We start from the raw sequence: 22,130 nt of genomic DNA on the forward strand, positions 1-22,130 counted from the left end.
ACATTTAAAATGTGTATTAAGTTCCCTCAAGCATCTGTCCTCTACTTCTCATAAAAGCAGATGTTTTGGTATCTGGCAGCTTAACCACTTTGCATATACAGGTGATGACAACCTGCAGAGCAGAGTGACACAACTCTAACACCAGACAGAACAGCAACAATTAGCAGATGACTCCTATTTTGTTTTCAGTGTCTTTGGCCACTGCTACAGCAAAGGGTGAGCAAATGCTCTTTCTCTAACCTGTTTTGAATCCACTCTCCTCACTTTTACATTAATCCAGAATCTGAAGGTCTCAACAAACCTGAAGGTTTCACGTTACTGCTCCACAGATGCCCCCACAACTGCAGAGCATGGCCCCAGGCCACTCAATGTCAAAGGAGTGGAGGGCTCAGGGTGGCCAGCTCCAGGACCTCACAAACATGAGGCAGTGCTCAAGACAGACCTAGAAAAGGGTGCTACACAGAAGTACCAGATGACCGTGTCTTCAGCCTTGTCTATGCTACTAAGGAAAATACATCTTTTCTGTCTGGGAGTTAGCTACATTACAGAGAGCTGATTGCAATCATGAGCAGTAATTTCAGTATAAAGGAGGGTCACTTAGAAGTATAGCCTGGAGAAACTGCTTGACCTCTTCAGTAGTATTTGGTCTTGCGACGTGTACACTGAGTGTAAGCTTCTCAGATGAGTTGTTTTCCCCTCTGCCATATGTTCAATATGGTATTCTGAGAAAATCCATTTAAATCCATTTATATACACTGCACTTCATCTTCAGTTAAGTGCAGACCGTATTTCCCCTTTGTCAAACATTTTTGTAAGAACTTATTAACTTTGAGCACAGCAATGTTTTCATTTGCTTATATACAAGCACAGGATAAGCAATGAATAGAAGAATAACCAGTGAACTGGAAATTACATCTCTTTTTTAAGAATTGTTTCCTGATATTTTTTTAAATGTTCACAGAAAGTACTAACAAAAGTCCTAATCCAAACCCTCAAAGCACAGTGTCACTTCTTCACCTCTAGTGCACCTTAATGGCAAACCTGTCCACAAGAGCAGTTTTGGGAGAATAGCACAAAAAAGAGCCTGCAGGCTACAAGTCACAAAAAAGGCAATAGTATGAGATTAAAAAAAAAAAAAAAAGGAAAAAAGAAAAGAAGATTTACCTGGTTCAGATCAAAGATATCAAACACTCGTTTAATGTATACGTCTCCCTGTGGATCCAGCCCTTGAAGATCCAAAAGTTTCTTGAATTCATGCAGACTAAGCAGCCCAGATGGACATTCTCTCATAAATTTGCTGTAATAATGATGCATCTGCGCAGGGGGATCTGGTAATGATTCTTGGGCGCCCATGTTGTTACACAGTAAGCGTTCCTTTTTGTGTGTTCACATTTCTATCTCCCAGGTTCAAAGTCTTGCTCATGACCACAACTCGGGTTAATATGGCTTTTAAACTACTATGTTAAACATCTTACAGCGTAAGTTTCTATTTTTATGTAGTGCCTATCTCTACTCATGAGATTACCTTTAATGCCCAGGTCTAAAATAGATGGGATTTCAAATTGTGGTTAAAGCAGAAGCAAAGAGCACCATGGTCAAATTATAGTTCATCACTCTTCCACTGACTACAAACATACCTGTTACTAAAAAAATAAAGAGGATATACTAAAAGTGACTGATTTTGAATTATATACAAGCCATTAGCTACGCGCAAAAGTGTAATTCTGGAATACCTGTCAGAAATAGCTATAATTTTTGCTGCAAATAAGGATGGAAAAGTTGAGGGTGCAAACAGCAATGCTTGTTGTTATATCCTCTTTGCTGTAAGTGGATTAAGCCTTTCTAAAAATTGAGCCCTTTGGACTCCTCCTTGGTGTACTTTTTATCATAAATATGCTGTGTGGGATCTTGTATTTGTGTGTAAATTGCTTCCCATTTCTTCCCTCTTGGTGTGGGTTTCCAGGTATAATACACAGTTTTGGTTACCAGCCTTGTCATAGAATTTAAATGGAAGAGGAATCTTTTACAGTAACTTCCTTAACAGAAATCAATTTAGTCTAGTAAGTAAATTAAAAACAGGTTTGTTCTTGGTCAGTGCTGTAATCCTGCTTTTTGTTTTACAGCTTTCAGAAGCTGAATTCCTTCTTCCTCCATAAGCTCAGGGAAGGGGTTAGGTATCAGTAATACTTCTGTAGAGATTAGGTTTTATACAAGGAGATGAGCGGCTCAGGAGCGTTACTATAGGACAAAGAAATGAGGAACTATAAATACTAGAGTGAACATGTTGGTGACGCAGAAAGAATACACTGCCCCTCATCCTTTTCATTTACAATCACACAGTGGTGTTAAAAAGCACAGCCCATGAAAAATGGCTACTATCTTCCAACCTGACTTCATCCTGAGAGCAAGCAATATTATAGCATCAGGTCAATTTTTGAGAAGGACCCCCATACTCCTAATGGTCTGTACTTCAGCTCTCTCTATAAGGACAGCAACAAGTTTATTATCATATACTTCAAAATATTGCATGTGAGTAAGGAAGCTTGAAGCACACTTCTCATGTGCCTATGAAGCTCTGAAGATCAAACAGAAAGATCCAGACAATGCCATCAGTTTAAGTAAAACTGGTTCAGTAAGCAAAGAACATAGGGAAAAATGGATAAGTTGGTGTGTTGCCTTTCCTCCAGAGACCATGTCCCAGCCCTAGACCTGCCGTGTGATCCCAGTGAGTGAGAGAGAATGGGAACACATCTGTGCAGGCATTTCATGTGCAGGTGTGTGCTGGCTTGAACACTGAGGGTAAATGAAGGTGATGCAAGGACAAGAGAGGTGAAAGGAGAGCAGACAGACCTCTTGGGGATGCAGAGTTTGATGACAATTCCGAACTTTCTTCTTCAGCCATCATGCCCTGTTCTTAAAGGAATGAGCAGTGATTGTGTCAAACAGCAAAGACAGGTATTGTGGTTTAACCCCAAGTGGCAACTGAGTGCTGTAGACAGCTGTGCTCTCACTCTCTCCCCATCCTGCCCCTGGCGGGATGATGAAGAGGAGAATAGGAAAAAGACTGGTAGGACTAGTGAGTTTAGATAAGAATAGTTTAATGATTGAATTAAAATAAATATAGTAATTAATAATAATAATGCAGGAGAGGAATAAAACCCAAGAAAAAACAGTGTTGTACAATTCAATTACTCACCACTCTCTGAGCTAGGCCCAGCCCATTTCTGAGCAACAATTGGCCCCTCCCAGCCAACTCTCCTTAGTTTATATACTGAGCATAACATTCTGTAGTATGGAGTATCCCTTTGGCCAGTTTGGGTCAGCTGTCCTGGCTGTGATCCCTCCCAACTTCTTATGCACCTCCTCAGTGGCAGAGCATGAGACACTGAAAAGTCCTTGATATAGGATAAACACTACACAGCAACAACCAAAGCATCAGTGTGTTATTAATATTCCTCCTCCTAAATCCAAAACACAGCATTGTACCAGATACAAGGAAGAAAATGAACCCTATCCCACCTGAAACCAAGACAATAGAGTATCAGGAACAAGACTTTAGCAGGCTGAAAATTTGACATGATATGGTTAGGTTAAGGACTGTCCATCAATAACTCACCCAGTCCTAGTCATCCTTCCACTTTTGTCTCTTTCACTTGGGTAATAACAGCTCCCTCCCGTCTCTTCACAGTGTCTGTACAGTGACCTTGTACAGACACTGGTCACTGGATTTCACTCTAAGCACAGGGAACTTGGGAGTTGCTCATGAATACTGATCCCTCTCCCCTCCCTCCTCTTTTCTTCCCATCAAAACCCCATACATTTCTTCTGCTTGTTGCTTCCAAATAGCAAGTCTTGAGGAAGTGTGCTCACAGTGATCAAGGCACAGGAGAGACTGCTGCATTTCCTCAAAGAAGGGCCTTAGAAGTTTGGCTTTTTGTCAGATTTTGTACATTCTGGCAGAAGACTTATAAGAGAATGTTAAGTTAATGTTGGAATGCTTTTAAAGTAATACCTATTTTCAGAATCCCTTTACCTTAATAAGAATAACTAAAACACCTGTAAAGATGACAAAAATGCCTGGGTAAAAAATTTATCTGATTTATAGTTCAGTCTCACAGCATCCCTCACCCCTACTAGGAGACTAGAATGGTATAATTTCGTTGATATAACACCTGACAAAATGAAAGGTGAATTTTATGGGGCACAAAAAGACTAAAATTTATAACCCTCTGCATAGTCTGATGGTACTTAATGAGCTGCAGACAAAGCATGTGCTGAGATAGTAGAAATTCTATAGAAATCACCTGTTCCAGAAGCCAAAGGCATTGGTGCATTTCTATTTATAAATAAAATTAGAAAAATTGATAACAACGTGGAGCTGAACTAAATAAATTAATATAGAAAAGATAATTGAAAAAATGCTGAAACAGTGGGTGTAGAGACTAGATTGTGTATAGAAAACCCAGTGAAACAATTCCTAATGGGCTATCTGTACCAAATGAAGCTGATTCTAAAAGGTGAAGATAAAATTACAGTATCTATTGAGGTGCCAAAAGCTTTTTGGAATCTGTACAATATCCTGGAAATAAAAAAAAAAAAAAAAAAAAAAAAACCAAAAAAAAAAACAAACAAAAAAAACCCCCAAAAAAACCATACAAACAGGCAACAGTGGGAATATGGACTTACACCAAAAATGATAGTCCCACAATAAAGATTGCTGGTTCAAAGACATGCAACAACATGGGCACACAGAAAATATACATTGCAGGTAAAGCAAAACTGTCTCTGTAGGGAACCATGAGAAAATTAGATCAGATTTCTTAATTCTGCTCTGAAAGTGGTATAAAAGCTCTAGGTTGTAGAAGGGATCATGTAATTTAGGTTTCTTTACAAGTGAAAAAAGGTAGTTTTTTGAAAGAGGTTGAAAATAGAATTTGAGCCTTAAACCCAAAAACAAAACACATCACAATAAAAAAAAATTTCACAGCAGAGTGATGAGGAACTAACTTGAAATATAAAAAAGCAGAAAATTAAAATAATAAAGATGATTTTCTCTTTCTCTTGGGTATCATGAAAACAGTGGTACCTTGGCAGTAGGCAACCCATACCTCATCCCTGTATTGTGAAACAAGGACACACATCTTTCCCTTCTGATAGATGCAGCTAAATGCTACCTCTTTGAAGTGTAATACAAAAAAGAGAACTGCTATTGCACGAAGTGACAAATGCCAAGTTTTACATGTATTTGAATAAAAAGCTTATCTACAGATTTTTGTCTAAAGTCATGTCACCTTTGCCAATTAACTTTTTGCATCTGCTCCAGCTCAATCCAGCCCCACTTTCCTTCCTCAGCAAGTTCTATGTGGCAATTTCTTTGTCTTCTCTGAAAAAAGGCACATCTCTTGCTTGTGTGATTCAGCTCACACTTTTATACTTTGCTCCATGTCTGTCTTTCTCCATCTCTTTCTTTCCAGCACTCCATTGCTATCAGATGCTGGATCCTACCAGTGCTGGGTGCATATGGAGATCTGCCACTGCTCATTTTAGTGGCACAGGGAAGCTGTGTGGGCAGGAGCAGAGGGAGCACCATTGCAGGCATTCCCATGCCTCTGAGCATGGTTTCCTTCCCCCTGTCCTGTCATCTCCCTCTAGTGCCTTCCAAGTCCCCATAGGCATGTGGCCACTCATCATCTGTAGCCAACTTCAGAGTCCATTTATGTCTCTTAGGGTAGATGCAACTTCCCTTCCAGGTCAATCAGATCTGGGTGAGATGTTTTCAGAGAGAATACCTAGACAGTCCAAATGAAAGAGAGACATCTGGCCAAGACACAAAGTTTTGGGAAGAGAAGGCTATCCTCCTGGAAGAGCTGGGTCAGCCTATCTTAGAAAATTTACCAATGAAGGCTTTCAGTGTTAGGGGTTTTTGCTTTTTTGTTGTTTGCTTTTTTTTGATTTTAAGACCCAAATTATTAGGTCTCAACCATCACCATTTTCTCCCTCTGGACCACTCTACAGTTTTCTAACTATTTGAATGAGTGTTTAGCTTCTCAAATTTGCATTTCTTCTATGCATTATACAAGGAGGAAGACCAAGCTGACTTTTCTTTCTTTTATCTTCATCAGAATGTAGCTTGCTTTTAAGGGCTATACTTTATAAACCAGAAAAATTTTTGCCCCAATAAGACAAATTTCTAGTAGGACACAACCCGCTAATCTGAGGCAAGAGAACTCACAAATTCTTGCTAACTCAAGCATGGGGATGGGGAAAGGAGAGGTCGTTGCTGCTTTCTGAGGTGTTTAAACCCTGGCACCACTGTGGGACACACAGTTGCTGAGTTATTCTCTCATTGAAAACACTCATCAAGTACTGGCCCAACTTTGCTAGTTTGCAGCCACATTCCTTGTGTGCCTGCTACTGTAGTTGTACAAACAATTAACTCCTTGAGTTTTTGTACAGCTTTAAAACTGAAAAAGAAGGCAGCGACCATTAAAACAATACATCTATAAGAGCCTATTATCTGTGATTTCTTTTTGTAGTACTGCTTCATTATTCCTGACATGGAGATTATGAGTATAGCTCAATGATACACATCTTGGTGATGAGAAAGTCAACTGTGCTTATCTTAGTTGTGCAGAGCCCAGTCTAGGAGGGCTTTTTTTGTCATTAAACCAGTTACAGATGTAATTTTGTGGGTGTTTTTAGCCACACACACATGCCACAGTGCACCAGTATCTATAAATAACCAGCAAAGCACGCATAATGAAATAACAAGTCTTATCCTTCTCACAGAGCTATTTGTAGTGCTGTGCTGTTCCTTTACTTTTAATGATTATGGGAAGTGCTCTGAGATACCAATTTTACATTTTCCATTTGGAGTTCATGACTTACAAGGAGAACCCACTGCTGAAGCTGTTATTTTCATCAAGGTTTCTAGTTGCTGAAGAGGCGCATCCTCCTTTGTCAGGAGGATAAGTCAGGAATACTTTCTTTTAGTAGCTATTGTGAATTCACTGATTTTCCTAAACTCATGGTGGGCAAGATCTTGGGCTGCACCTTTTCTGGTGGGTATCAGGGAACTGCAGGTGGGACTAACAATCCCTGCTACGGCTAACCTGCTACTTTACAGTGGTCTCATTAGAAATGAAGAGAAAGAGTCCTCTCATCCAGGGAAAATCTGAGAGGCCAATGAAATGTCCTGGCTCCCAACTGGGAGAACTAAGAAGAAGAAAAAAAAAAAATCACTGAACTTTTTCATGCTGATGAACTTCATGGTAGGATCCCCAGAAATCTTCATGTTAATGGCAATAGATCTAAATTAATGCTCACCCCAACAACGTTTTGATGCCACAGGCTGTTTTCATGAAGCATTTCAGCTTAGACAAATTGGATTTTTCCAGTTAATAATGCTACATATAGATCCTTAAACAAATCTAAATCCTGGCTTCCTGTTTTTATCTGCCTACACAGCACAGCTATTTGGAAAAAAATTGAAATTATTTTTAATTTTAATTTTTTTTCCCCTTACTAGCAATAGAATCCTCTAGTTAAGCACTTTGGAAAAAGGAAAGCCAAGCCAACAGAGTCATCAGCAAACATTTAATTAAAAGACGAGGCTATCTTCCCTAATTAGGTGCCATTGTTTTGATTTGAGACCTTTTCCTTCCTGGTTCCTGAAGCCTTTCCCAAGGTGAGCAGACACTGAGCCACTGGCATCTCCTAGTGGCCTGGGCTCGCAAGACAAGGGCTTGTGTTCTTGCTAAGGAGCACGGTGGTATTTCTGTCCAGCAATCCCCGTTCCAGTGCTTTTCTGGGACACTGGAGAGGCTTTGTGGAGAGACACCTCCAGGGATTGGATCCTGTGGCTGCCACTGCCAACCCCCCCCCACCTTTCACTGCAGTGAGCAAACAACCACATTTATTTCCATGTGTTGCTTCTGTCCAACTATCGGCTCTGTTTCTGATGGAGAATGAATCTCTTGTTAAGATTTTAACTCTCTTTTCAACACTTTTTCTCCATAGCTGGCATTTCAGTTCCACTAGGGTTTCAATTAATGTACAAAGAAGGGATGAGGCACTATGTCCTCCTTCCATTCCTTGAACATTTATTCTCATCTCTTTATACTTGGGCCTCGATTTTGCAAATTTTACTTTTTGTTTTACATTTCACTTGTTTCTTCCCTCTCTTCAAAAGCTGTTATCTACTTATTCCTGTCTATTCCTGTTTTTTTCACTGTGCTTTTTCCACTCCATTTATCAATTTTTTCCATTTATCTTACTGAAGTTACAAAATCTTCTTTCTGATGTATGCAGGAATTGAAGTCTACCTTCCTTCCACTACCTAGTTTTAAAAGGTTTTTTTTATAGGAGGTGAATAGGGATGTAAAACAGCTGTATAACTCTTTTACAATCTTTCCAAATAAGAATAAAAATCACAATGATAAAATAAAGAAGAAAATCAGAAAAGATTCATTGTAACTGTCTGAAAATGCAGCTCTGAACAGAATTTACTTTAGAAATGGTAGGGAAAGTAACTTTTAAAAAGAAAAGTGAAGACAAAAATATTCACACAACCTACTAATAGTGAAAGGGGAAAACCTGAGGGGTTTAAGGCTCTCATCCAGCCCCATCTACAAGGAAACCAATTAATTTAATAGATTTTTGAAACCTTGTCAATAGGTGGGTCCTTCTCTTTATCTGGAATGACCTTGACCTGTTCTCAGGTGCTTCTGCAGGGACTCCCTTGAAGACAAAACATGACATTTATGCTCATGTTGTATAAGAGTTTGTGTCAGGTTTGCAGCCTTGGTTTTCTTGCTAAACTTCACACAAATCATACAGTATCATTAGCATTGGGAAAAAAAATCTTCAGATCTCACAGAAATCTCTCACAGAAAATATCAGGTTATTTAAATACAAACACAGGTGAAGTTCACATGATAGCAGCTGAAGAAAGGGTATAAATCAGATCTAGTGATATTTGGGAAGGGGACTTCTTACTGAAAACAGACTCCTCATGACTCTCCAATTAAAAGTGCTACTTTGATTTAACATCCCATCTAAAGCAAACATGGTATAAGTACTTTTCCTAATATAATCCTAAGGTTAAAAAGCAGCATGTCTTTATGTATATAATTCTGAAACAGCAAGAGCATGGGGAGATACTAAAAAGTAATAATTTTACTTCATTTGCATAATCCACTTAACACACATGTTCTGTTCACAGTCACAGTGATGGGTTTTCAGATAATAAAGTGATAGCAATTTGAATATTTAAAGCATAGCTCTTTTGTTATCATAGAAGCTGGAAGCTGACAGAGTCATCCTCTGCAGTTTCAGGTTCAGGGAGAAGCCTGCAGACACCAAGTTTGTTGTTCGCTTGAAATCTCACTTCCTAAAATCTAAACGCATGCATGCGAAATAAAGAAATTTCATCTTGAATTTTTTTCTTCATCCACTAATGCCATAGATCTGGCAGTGATTTTTACCACTATGGCAGCAGAGAAAATCTAATCTTCTATCAGAGAAAATTAACATGCAGAATTTGGGCTGGAGTGCGTTTGGAGAGGGCAGGGTGAAGAAAACAAAAGAAAACTAATGCTGTAATTTTCAACATCAAAATAAAATGGCATTATGGCCTTTTGCATCTGTATGTGTTATGCCACTTCAGAACCTTGATTTATTTACATGTAGGTTTTTTTTCAGAAACTGATTTAAAAGAAATCTTCTGTTAAGAGTTAGTTTCCACTGACTCAGGTAAATTGTTTTTCCCTTGATGTATAAGGCAGGGCAGAGAGACTTTGTCCATCTAACTTGGAAAGAGCTGAGTCATCTTGAAGTAAGATCCTTTGTCTGTGCTAAGTACGGAAAGGAGTCTTGAGCTGGATTTCTGCATTAAGACCAGCATCCAGAAGACAAATGCTTTTCTATTGTACTCTGACTGAGCTGTGCTCTTGTTAGAAGTGTTGATGCAGTCGGAATGACCAAGAACACTATGAGGATGCTGTTACTGGGAAAGCCATGCCAAGCCACAAAACTCCCAAATGCATTTCTCTTGGCAAGCTGGTATGGCCACAGTTCATTCTGCTTGTTACAAAAATCAGTCCCCTAAGTCAGCCTGAAGCCCCACAGAATGACTTCACAGGAAACATAAATTACAGCAGATAAACATACATATCATGTCTAACTAAAGAGATTAGAAGCAGTGTAAATGCCAAAGAGGAAACTTATGAAACCCTGGCACATTGTTTGAGAGGTTCTGGTTCTTGTTTGCCACAGAGTTTTCAATGAGGCTTTCACAAGACTTTACTCAAGGCGAGAGGAGAATAAAACTGAGCTACAGCTTATCTAGATGCTACGTGTTGTATCTGAATAATGTAGTTATACTCTTGCCATTTAATCAAAATTAGATTTTTTATTAGTATTTAAAGGAAAAAAATAAAACATTCAGATAAAATATTCTGGTTCACTTGATTCATTTCCCTAAGTCTTTAAACCTTTCCAACTACTAAATTATACAAATAGATTGGGAAGGGATTAAAACTTGCCAGCTGTTTTTCTGGGAATGGAAGCCCCATTCTTCATCTTCTTTCCATCTCCAAATGGATATAGACTATACAATCTTATGTAATTGACAATTCTAAATGTGCCATTCCTGTTCTGCCTTCTAAATAACTTTGCCTGGTCCTATTCCCACAGCTGAGCAACAGCTCAATTAAGAAAGCACACAATAAAATCTATGCCTCAGATTAGTAGTAGCGAGTGGAAGATTGTTACAGCATCTTGCGGAACAGGAAATGAATATCAGATATTTAGTGGGAGCACATTATTAAATAATGAGATTTTAAGCCTAGCATTAACCATTTTACAGTGGATTTTATGAAGCCCTGAAGGCCAAATCATTGTTAAATTTCATTAAAATGGGGGAAGACTTCCAAACTGATAAAAACCTGAAGCATCTTTTTCTGTCTAACGTGGAACATTAATTAAACAAGCCCTTCTGGGAATAGCAAAACAAAAACCTAGAGCCATACAAACTGTGTCTTTTGTCCCCTAAAACCCCAAACACTGGTACCCCAGCTCCCTCCTGTGTTTTCTCTGGGCAAAAGGAAACAAGTGCCTGATCATTTTGTCAGCCAACTGTTGCCTTAATGAGTAAAAGCTTAATTCTGCATGAATGGGGCATTCATTCTGGATGTGTCCCTGCTACCCAGCTGCCAAATTTTATGAACATATTAGGAATTGATTAACTGAAATGCCTTATCTTTGAAATTTTTCGGAAATATACAAATTGATTAAAATGTTCAGGGGATATCAGAGAAGGAGATGAAAGATTGATTGGTAGTAAGAGTCAAACTGATATATAGTGTATATAACCTGATAAGTTTAAGGCATACATCTTAATATTCCTCAGATAACTTGAGCAAACTACTCCATGGGTGATAAGCTACTTGTAGTGGGAGAAAGGCAATTAGGAACTTTTAAAATACCAACAAACTCAAAGATGTTGTCCCATAAAATAAAAAGCCAAAATCCCCAGCACTCAAAGCTCCCCACACTTTTCCAGAGCACTGAATTGTCAAGGGCTTTTTGCAGTGCACATTAATGCTAAACTGGAAAAGCTCTTGGGTGAGCTCAGACACTGTCCCTGTGTGCTGTGCAGGAAGGTTACCATTCTTAAAGCTTTTCTGGGGAACTTAAGGCATTAATTTTTTAATTGAAAAGAACACAGCAAATTAACAATTTCTGCCAGTCAAGTTTCATGTTTGTAGACTGGAAATTTGCTCATCAACTGTAATTAGCACATTTATTGAGTTAGGTGATACTACTTAATCAAATTTCCGTGTGTTCAACCATCTGGTAATTGGCCGTGGGAAGAAAAGAGCATGCAAGAAGCCTGATTTTATAGGAAGAGTCCTTGAGGATTATGGAAGAAAGAATTACATAATTCCAAAAAAACAAGCTGAATTGGGAGGGGAGACATATATGAAAACATAAGAAAACAGTGTAATAGAGGTACTGTTCCATGTAAAAACACACAAGATACCTTATATTCTCAGTATTTTCTGAAACAAGTATAATAAATTCCATAATGAAGAACAGAAAGGCAATTTCTTGAACAGGAAAATGTATGGAGCAGTTATGGCTACTATTTGGATCAGTTGTAACCTGCTGTTAAAGTAATTTGTGTAATATAATAAGATTTTCTATATACATCTCTGAACTCATTGAGATAAATAATGTGGGTAGAGAACACTAATGCTTTATTGTTTTTTTAAAATACCTCTTTATACCAAAATGGGCCCATCTCTTCTATTAGCCAAAAGCTGAGTTTTTATTATTGACAATTCAGCCTAAGACTAATTTCTGTGTCTTTTTTAGGGATTACAGATGACTCTTCACTTCTTTTGTCACATTTGGTAGAAAGTGTTACCTTGGCTTAAGGGGAAAATGGCTCTGGATGAGTGTTGTGGCTAAAAGGAACCTGTATGGACGCTGTGTTGGAATAACATACAATACATCTAACAGCTGTTGGACAGATCCTTAGGAGGACCTAGGATTTAAGCAGTAAAATTGGGATGATGGATCAAAACCGAACAGATGTGCCTTTGGAAAAGGGAGATTGACTGATACCAAATCAGGCCACAGAAGGTGTTCAGAATGAATCCCGTGACAGAAGGAATCTTATTGTGCCTGTGTTGCATAATCTGAAAGCATTAATGCCTATGGATCCAGCTGAACACCCACTGCCTTAGAAAGATTTTTCAAGCAGCTATATAAATAAAATTTTCAATCATGAATGCACTCTGAAAATAATAATAAAAATCTGGTTTTCAAAGATGACAAACCATCAGCATGTATTAGAACAACTGCATGAAACTTTCAAATTGGCAAAATTTACTGGGAACAGAGCATTCAACATTGTTTGCCAGCCACTCCTGTTTAACTGCTCAGAGTTTTCTATTGAATCACTTCCATTACCTCTGAGTAGGGAGCTTGCAGCTCTCTGAGACTTGTCTCAGAGTGCATCAAATGACACAGCCATAAGAAAGCCCAGAAGTCAAGAATGAATTCTTACCTTATTCATGTCAAATGTGTGAAATACTTGTTCAACATAGTTGTTAGCTTCAGGAGTAAGTCCATGTAGATCCAGGACATGTTTAAATTCATGCAGGCAAAGCTGTCCGGATGGGCACTCCTTCATAAACTTTGTGTACCAGTGGTGAATTTCCATAGCATTAATGTCATCTGCTGATCCAGCAGCACCCATTGCATCAAACATACCAGGTAACCTTTTTCAGTACTTATTCATCCAAATGCTGATTCTTGCTTCCCAACAGTGACCATTCAAACACCAACTCTGCCTTTGAGAGCTACTTTAAACCTCTTACAGATCACAACCAAGATAGACTAAGTAAATATAGCACCCTAGCAAGATTACTGGCACCCAGTTTTAGTACCCTGTGGTTTTAGCAGCTAATTACAGTCTTTGTGCACAGTCAGTCTGCAGAGCCTCAGATGAACTGATTATACCAGTTCTCATCTTGCACTTGCATCTGTGGTGCTAAAGGTATTTAAACTGGATGAATATTGAAAAAGCAACATACAGGAACTTTGAGGGTAGTTTCTAAACTTCATTTTAATAATTTATAAAATTCTAACTAAGAACCATTTAAATACTTGGATACATGCAGATGCCTTGGAGTAAGCAACTTTTAATTTTTATTATTTCTGTATATATGGTGTTCCAAATCTTACCTTACAGGTCAAAAGTGCAACACAATTTGACTTGCATAACCTGAAAAAACTGAAAGTGGCCATACCCTAAGCACAAAAACCTTGTTGTCTTTAGACAGCAGTTCTACAAGCATCTGAGTCTGCTGTAAGCCAGTATTGTCCTGAAAATTGCTTCCCCACTGCTCTTTCCCTTCCCTTAGGCCAGTAGAAGTGGTTGCACTTGGGAACAAGTGTTAGAACAGATCCAGGCAAGAGCTTGCAATAAGATTGAATACCAATAAATACAGTTACCTATAGAAAATGCTGCTTACATTTTTGCATTGCCTGGTGTCACAATACCAGGTTCTACAAGAGAACAGATAAAGTGAGGGTGGAAAAGGGTGGCCAGCATTACAGGGGCTCCAGGGCTGCTGCTTCTGCTGCTTCAAATTGTTTGTGTAAACTTGTAGTGTCATAATGTCTGTGCTGTGTTTCAGTACATAGCTGTGTACAGGTTTTCAGCATTTAAGCCCTACAGCAGACACTATGGCATGCAGTAGTTAGAGACTAGACTGTTAGAATGTAAAAATACAGCTGTTACACCTGAGGCTACTGCAAAGGTGGTGTCCCACCAATGGCACTGCAGTGATGTCTCACCAGAGGAAGGTGAGCTCCACCCAAGCAGCTTTGCTCTACAGAGCCCCCTTGCCCTCGAGTGCTGTGCAGCTGCATGAGATGAATTTTCCTCTGGGCGAAGGCTCCTGCTTGCTCAGTGGCAAAAGCTGTGTCAACAGTCAGGAGAGACAAATTCAGTCTCAAGACAGTGAAGAAACTGAACACTACTGTTGGGCATGACATGAGACCTGGTTTTCAGATGCCAGGAGAGATGAGCATTGTGGTGGTGCATCTATGGGGTGTGCACTGGTGGCAGAACCAGCTGGGCAAGCTGCCCCTGATACAGAGGGTTTAGGGTCATGGCATGCAGGCTCAAGTGGTCCCTCAGTATTTTTAGGCAAATAAAGAACTGTGATGTACTAATCATCAGAATTTCAAGGTATTTTTTCGAAATGAGTACAAGCCCTCAGTGTAAAAGTGCAACAAGCTGGGCTGTTGCTAGAACATACTTTCAGCACATATTTGCACCTATGTTGCATAAAGCAGAGTCTGCAGCCAGTCAGGGCAATGCTGCTGAGGAGAGAGAGAAGCGGGGAAAAAAGTGCACATGGATGCCTGGAGGACTTCAACAGAGACAATACTGTACGTATCATTAGAAGGTGACTTTTTCCTAATCTCTACTCATTCTTTGGATCACTTTAAACAGACTCCCCAGAGCAAAAATAGCTGCCCACTAACATCCTGTCAGTTATAAGATCGAGACCTTCAATACTGAGAAGCAGCAGGAGTTTTCTTTATGAAATATTGAATAAAACCAGAATCCGAAACATGTGAAGTGGTATTTGGAAATATGTCACTTCAAAATATCCCTAGCAGGCAAAGAATGCTATTTTTTAATAACAAAGAACAGCCAACAAAACATAGCTTAAAATGGCAATCTTCAGTCTTTTATTGTTTCTCATCTAATCTAAATGTTCAGTAGTTAGGCATCGGAAATGACAACACAGAATTTCCCAAGTGTATATCTACCAAATTTCTTTTCAATGAACAGAGGAAGTTTTAAAGAACTCAAATGCTACTCAGAATCCCTCCCCCCCACCCCCCTGACCTCTCGAAATAACAGAAGTGTTCAAAGGAAAAATATCAAAGGTTTGAACCACAGGTTTCAGACACTGTAGAATTTCTTTTTAGTAAATAAAGTGGCCTGCAACTGGTTTTTTACATTTTCATTTTCAAACTTTCTTCTGAAAAAAGCAACAGCAGAAATGGGAATATTAAAAAATAAACCATCTCAGTCCCTGAAAATGTGCATATTTCTTTCATATGGCATGGAAGACTCTCCAAACTCTCTTGTTATTGTCCTTCTGGAAGACAAGGTTAAAATGAGAGTAAAATCTACATTTTATTTAAATAACTCTTCAAGATAATCATCAAGCTATTCTAAATTATCTATTTGATGAACTGGAAAAAAACCCATCAAATTTGGAGGTGGAACAGTTGAAAAAATAAGCATATGAACGAGCATGACATGCTTATCAGCAAAGGTCATTATTTAAAAACAATTAAGAGAAAACATGAGAAGACTTGAAGAAGCAGTGCAATAAACCAGACTAAAATGGAAACATGGAAGCTAGAAATAGGTGCATGTAGGAGAAGAAGCTGCTTTTCAAGGAGTTCTTGGCCATGCTCCTGCCAGAATAGCTTTACTGAGGGATTATAGTGATGAAGTGCACACAGATTAGAAGGACTATGTTGGCAACACTGTTCTTTTTAGCCATTTAATATCCTCACTTTCACTCTGAGGAAAAGTTACTTCTCTAATTAAAGCACAATTTTCTCAGACTTATTGCACACCCACGTTAGCTGGGGAGTACATTTTTTCCTGTGTATTACCCTCCAGCAAAGTCCAGAAGTAGAATGAGGGAGAATGTAGAAGCAGAGAAGTCTCATTGTAGGTCTGCAAGCAAGGTAATACAAAAGGGAGGAAAGGCAGATGGAAAAGAAAAGCAACATCTATCAGAGGGACTCGCAGGACTTTGAGAATGCAAGGCTCATCAAGAAAGGATGAAAAAATTATATATTAAATTCTGCCATAAATGTGAGGCCTGAAAAGAAAAAAACTGGACCTATGCATTACAGTTAAAAACAAAATTTAGTTCCAATGACTTAAATCCAGCACCAGAGGTTGCACACACAGAAACCTATTGCCTGAGTAGTGTCTCTGTCAAAGAGGCATGTGCTTATTTGCCTCTGAAAATGATTGAAATGATTGTAAAGAACCACCCAGGTCACCTGGAACCTCCTAGCCCTGTTCCAGATGGCACTTAGACCTTCATATGTGATAGTGGGGACTCAAGGCTACTAACATAGGTTATGAAACAAAAACCCTTAAGGATGTGATAGACTGTATCTAGGAAATTTCAACTTTTCTCTGGATAATGCTATAAAGTTTAATGAAGCATTTAAAACTTAAGAATTGCAGACAATGAGAAAAACAACATCAGGACAGAGAAATCCACATCTATTAAGGGGAGAAGCTTTAAGAGACTAAACTCTGACCCCAGCTTTTCCCCAAAGCAAAATTCACACTAAGTCTCTCTCTTTGTTATATATTAGCACAATCAGTCTCTACAAGCCACAGGAATAAAACATTTGGACTTAAAGATGTAGGAAGACAGCACCATTTAAAAGTTTTATCTGATCCCCTTACTACAGTGACAGGCAATGGTCTTATCTGTAGACATAAAAAAAACAGGTCACTGAAATGAAAAGTCTTATTTTCCTTTAACCTCAAGGCAGCCTCACTGGAATTCTTTGAAACATTCTTGCAAAATAATTTGAGAAAGAATTTGATTTCTTAAAAAAAAAAAAAAAAAAGAATGTTTGTGCAATTATAGTGTGGAACTGATCAACACAAGGTGGTACAGAGGCTAAAAGTAAATATGAGTTTTTTAAAAAACTCAGATTATTTTGGGGAGGAAAAGCCCATTTGTTGAACCTCTTCTTTCAATGAGTGGCCAGAGGCTGCTGGAAGCAGAGAGGGTGACAGGGGACCTGTTCCCTAGGGCATATGCTCCTGGCTTTTGCCAGCAACAGGGAGCAGAGACAGGGGAGTATCTTAGATCTGTCTAGTGAAGTGTTGCTATTTTTATACCAGACATGACCCAGAGAGAGTTTAACTGGCTTACCTTTATCCAGCTGGTGGTCAGACTGACTGACTGAAGATCAATCATTTTGGAAAAGTTATGGTGTTCTGAAGGTCATGTCTTAGATGGATGTCGGGTACAATGCAGGCAAACCTGGTTTATTTATCATAAATAAATAGCTTATTTACCTTAAGAATATTAATGTAAATTACATTTTCTCTACAGTTTCTATTTGCATCTTCCTATAATTTTTTTAACAGGTTTAATGCTTCTTTATTAGGACATCTTCTGATTTAATTTGCTTGTAAGCTTCTCAGTGTGCTTGTATGTGAAAATACACAACTCTGAATACACAATAATGAACCTGTAAATTAGTGCCTTGTTAATGGTTTAGGTCTTGTATCTGTTTTCTTACATGATAAAATACTTATGCAGAAATCTGTCTGCTACCAAAATCATGAAGCATAAAGGGACAACAAGGTTCTACTGACATCAGCTAACAAGGGAAAAATTATTGTGATAGCCTACGGTGAGGAGATGACTAGATGGCAATTAAAATTTATTTCTTCCTCGCTTTATAATTAATAATTTCTTGTGGTTCTCAAACTTCATTAGATGGCTTTTAAAATTAGTTTTGTAAGTGGGTTCTGAATTGTTGTTAAGGTTACTTAAGTAATATTCTAATGCTACTAAAGCCCTTTATAAAGTATTAAGGTGACACCATAATCTTCCTGGGACTCTTACACAACACACACTACTCTGTATTTAAATAAAGGGCAACCATGCCCTTTCCTCTACCTAAGTAGAAAAAGGAGATAGGATAAATAAAATTTATTTCTTCTTTGGAAGGATAGTAAATACCATAAAATTCACCGAAAGGAGTTAATGAAACACTTTAACAAATAATATTTGGTAAGGGATTATATAAAGTCAATTTGAAGAACATATACAGCATGCTTACACCACCTTGAAAAGAATTCTGACATTTAATAAATCACAATTTGATTTGATAGCAGTAATTGCATGTAATCTGTCAGTCCCTCCCTGGGATAGAGTCTGGGATTATCTAAGGGGCAAGATTGGTGCAACGTGAACAGGCAGAGGAATTCATAGCACACAAAGTATCAGATTCTCTCATGAACCAGAGAGACTCAGTGGGAAACAAAAGCATGGTCAAGTCCAGTGCAGCAGATGATGTCTCCCTATGAAAAGTCCAAAGATGGATGTCTGTGCTATCTGCTTGCATCTGTGCTTATAGCTGAACATGCTACTAACTCTGGAAGCCCAGAACCAGCCACATTTTGCTTCTTTTGTTAAATAACAAGAAAAACTTGAAAATTAAATGTAATTTAATGTAATTTTCCCTGTGGAGGGACTTCAGTAATTCTGCCATCTTTTCCCTCAGACTATTAAATTTTCCTTGAAAAGCTATGTTTGCAGTTCACAGCTTTGCTGCAGTTTGTCAGCATAGTCTGCTTTGTGGACATGGTGATGGATAGAATTTTTCTTTCACTTTTAAACAGTATGAGACCTTTTAAATCTAAACAGACCATTTCAATTTATATCCTAATAACCTATATCCTGAATACAGGCAACCTGAAAGTCCCTTTAAAATATATTTCTAATGAGAACTACAGAGAACTTCTATAAATATTCATCAGCATATAGAGAATCACAAGCTAGTAACTCACTAGTAACTAACCAAGCTAGTGGTTAATAATCCCTAGCAGAGGGCATGCAAAGAGTGGCCTGGAAGGTCCACCCATGGTTCATGTTCATGCTCAGCAGCAACCAATGTAGAATGGACTTGTGTGATTCCAGGAACTTCCTTTGTACCATATCCAATACCTTTGGCCAGCCCCTATGCCAGAGTTCACACTGCAAAAACCTGGTAACTTTTGTTGCTCCTGTATTCTTTTGTCAGAAGGACCATGAAGAGTTGAGAGAAAGGTATAATAATGGGATAGGACAAAGAAAACAAAAAGGGAAATAATATCTATTTATCTTACTTTCAACATTTGATATCACATCCTGAGAGGCAATGCATAAAAATAAAACCAGCAGGGAATTTAATTTAAAAGAAAGATGCATGAAGGTCTTTCAACCCTTTATAGCTTATATTCCTCAAGAGGAATTTCATCACCACTGTGCTATGCAGCCCTGGCTGTGCTCTAAAAGTTGTCTCATGCTGCCACAGCAATCTCAAGGTAGTTCCTTGCTGCTGTAATTCTGGACAAACTTTAAGATATGAAAAAATACCAGCAGGCACAACATTTATTTGAGTGTTTTTAACTGAGTATTGTCAAAGAGTATTGCTTTGTGTTTTAGTCTGAAAAGCTATAATGTATATAAAAATACACATTATAGAACTTACACTGAGAAGCTTCACTCTATGAGTAAGGCACAACTCCAGTGTATTTAGAGGAGGAATGCACGTGCTTAATCAGCACATGCAATTAAAATAAAGGCAAGGAAATCTGTTAGAGTTTAGAATGCAAAGATCATTGCTTCCAGACATTTTTTCTGATCTACTGCAGACTTCTTTTTTCCATTTTTAAAATGTTTTCATCATCATGGAACAGGTCATAGTATCAGCATTCATTATTAAGAGTAAATCACTTGAACTCTAAACTCTGAAAAATTTGACTCAGACTTGCAATCACAATTTGAAAAGAAACTAATGGCAAAAAAACAGATTGGGGTTCCAAAACTGTCTGAAGTTTTAACTTCATGAAAAGAAATGTTCTCTTTAGCTTAAGAAGTACGAATTTCATATTCTGTTTTTGAAACTAGGTAGGTTCCCCTCAGCAGTTAGACTAAGGCCTTTTAATAGATTAGTTTTTCTTCTATCACAATTCTTAAAAACCACCATGCTGATATGATTTGTCTAAAACATAAGTTACATCTCTTAGAGCAATTGCTCTCAGTCTGAAGAGTTACTCCAAATTAATCCTTGCATTTGCATTAATGAGTTTGAGATCAATTTTCCAGGCTGTGAGTAAAGAAATTAATGCATTCACTGCCCCTCCCCCCACCCCCCCAAAAAAAAACCCCTCACAGAAACCAGTTAAGTGAAATAAATTCTGTCTTCATTAATCTTTTGCTAGTTTTGACTGCCAATATATTTATATTTACAGTAACTGAATGCTAAAGCCATGCTCAGATTTCCTGAATTGGCTTGACCTGTGTGTCTACTTCACATAATTTAAGAAACCTCTATGAAGTATTAAACATACTTTTGTTAATAAATTCAAGGATATAAATAAACATAAATAAAATAATGCTCTTTTTCTTGGAAAGAGCATCCAAAAAGCATTGTAACATCTATGCAATAGCACATCTTTAAAGGAATTTTTTTACCTGGACATAGCATGATTTCAATTGTTTTGGAGGAATCTTATTTTCAAAGAAAACTAATTAGTATTTACATTCACAAGGTATTGTATGTTTATAAAAGGAGTAAAAAAAATTGTAAAGAAGAAACAGCTGAAAAAAATCTAATAGAGAAAGGAGAGAACAGTAATTAAATTCAGGAGGGTATAGAAGTCCTAGTTGAGCAAATTAACTCTTTATCATCAGCAGGTGAATAAAGCCAGTTGATTTGTCCCCTTATGCCTTAAAAGTGACACTGGAGCATTTAAAAATAGTAAGTCCACAGTACTGGAGTAAAAGGCCAGGACAATGGATAAATAAACCCTCTAGTACTATTGATGCCTTAGGAAGGCTGACCTGGAAGAGAGACTGGACAGAGCTAGAGAATGAAGCAGATATTTATTGAAAGGCCTTTGGATACACCTTGGACAGCACAAGAGCCTGACCAGGGCTACACCCAAGGTGGACTTAAAATGGTCACAAAATGGACAAATGGTCACAAAGTCTTACACTTTTATAAGTTTTGGTCCATTTGCATATTGGGGTTTAATTGTCCAATTACAGCTTCTGGTTGTGAAGTCTCATCCTTGTTTTCTTTCTTCAGTCCACCATTGTTTATGCTTTTGGGCCTGAAGCTTGTACTCATTGTCCTTGGTCTTCAGCAGGAAAGGATTTGTTTTGTCTACCTATTCTGTGAAGAGAGATGACTAACACTTAATATGAGGCTCAGATCTACAGCCCTAGGCAGCACAGAATCTGAAAAACATAAATGCTAAAACTTAAGGCATCAGTATTACAAGTTTGTATTCTTTGATCTAAAAAGAAACTCAAAAGAAGAAGGGTAAAAAGCTGTTTAGTACTGGAGAACAGTTCCTGGAAAAGTTTAAAAGCCTGAAGTTTGTTTCTGTGAAAAACCTCTAAGAATGTGAATGTGCACTTTGGACAAGCAGCTGCTGCCATCTCCCAGTAACATAAGCTCCCAGTAAGCACACACAGTAGTAAACATTCCTTTAATTCATCATAGGACAAAATATGAAAAGGTCTCTGAAAAAAAATTCCAGGGTCCTTGATGGGGGAGCAATTCAAACTTTGCATGCAAATATCTCATTTTTGCTTTTCACCTTAAAGGTATTTGAAAACTTTTAATTCTAAATAAGGTTAGCAGTTTGCAGAAGATGCAGGAAAGCAACTTATTAATGGGAACAGAGTGAGCTGCAGCTTCTCTGAATGGTGCTGTAGTTCTGTTTTCTGAGTTCACCATCCATCTGCACAGCTGTAGAAACA

At 38.1% G+C, this 22,130-nt stretch overlaps 1 protein-coding gene across 1 annotated transcript in view; it reads right to left on the reverse strand.

Annotated features, from left to right (window-relative positions):
• Positions 1 to 13,279, reverse strand: part of GUCA1C (guanylate cyclase activator 1C) — a gene marked incomplete at its 5' end in the record, with an annotated part of 34,238 nt that extends 20,959 nt beyond the window's left edge. The window contains one exon of the mRNA XM_083881705.1: positions 13,076 to 13,279. Coding sequence (XP_083737831.1) covers positions 13,076 to 13,279 — 204 coding nt within the window. The remainder of the gene's footprint in view (positions 1 to 13,075) is intronic.
• Positions 13,280 to 22,130: the final 8,851 nt, after the last annotated feature.

This window comes from Zosterops lateralis, assembly GCF_965231275.1.
Source record: "Zosterops lateralis genome assembly, chromosome: 2".
NCBI classification, from domain to species: Eukaryota; Metazoa; Chordata; class Aves; order Passeriformes; family Zosteropidae; genus Zosterops; species Zosterops lateralis.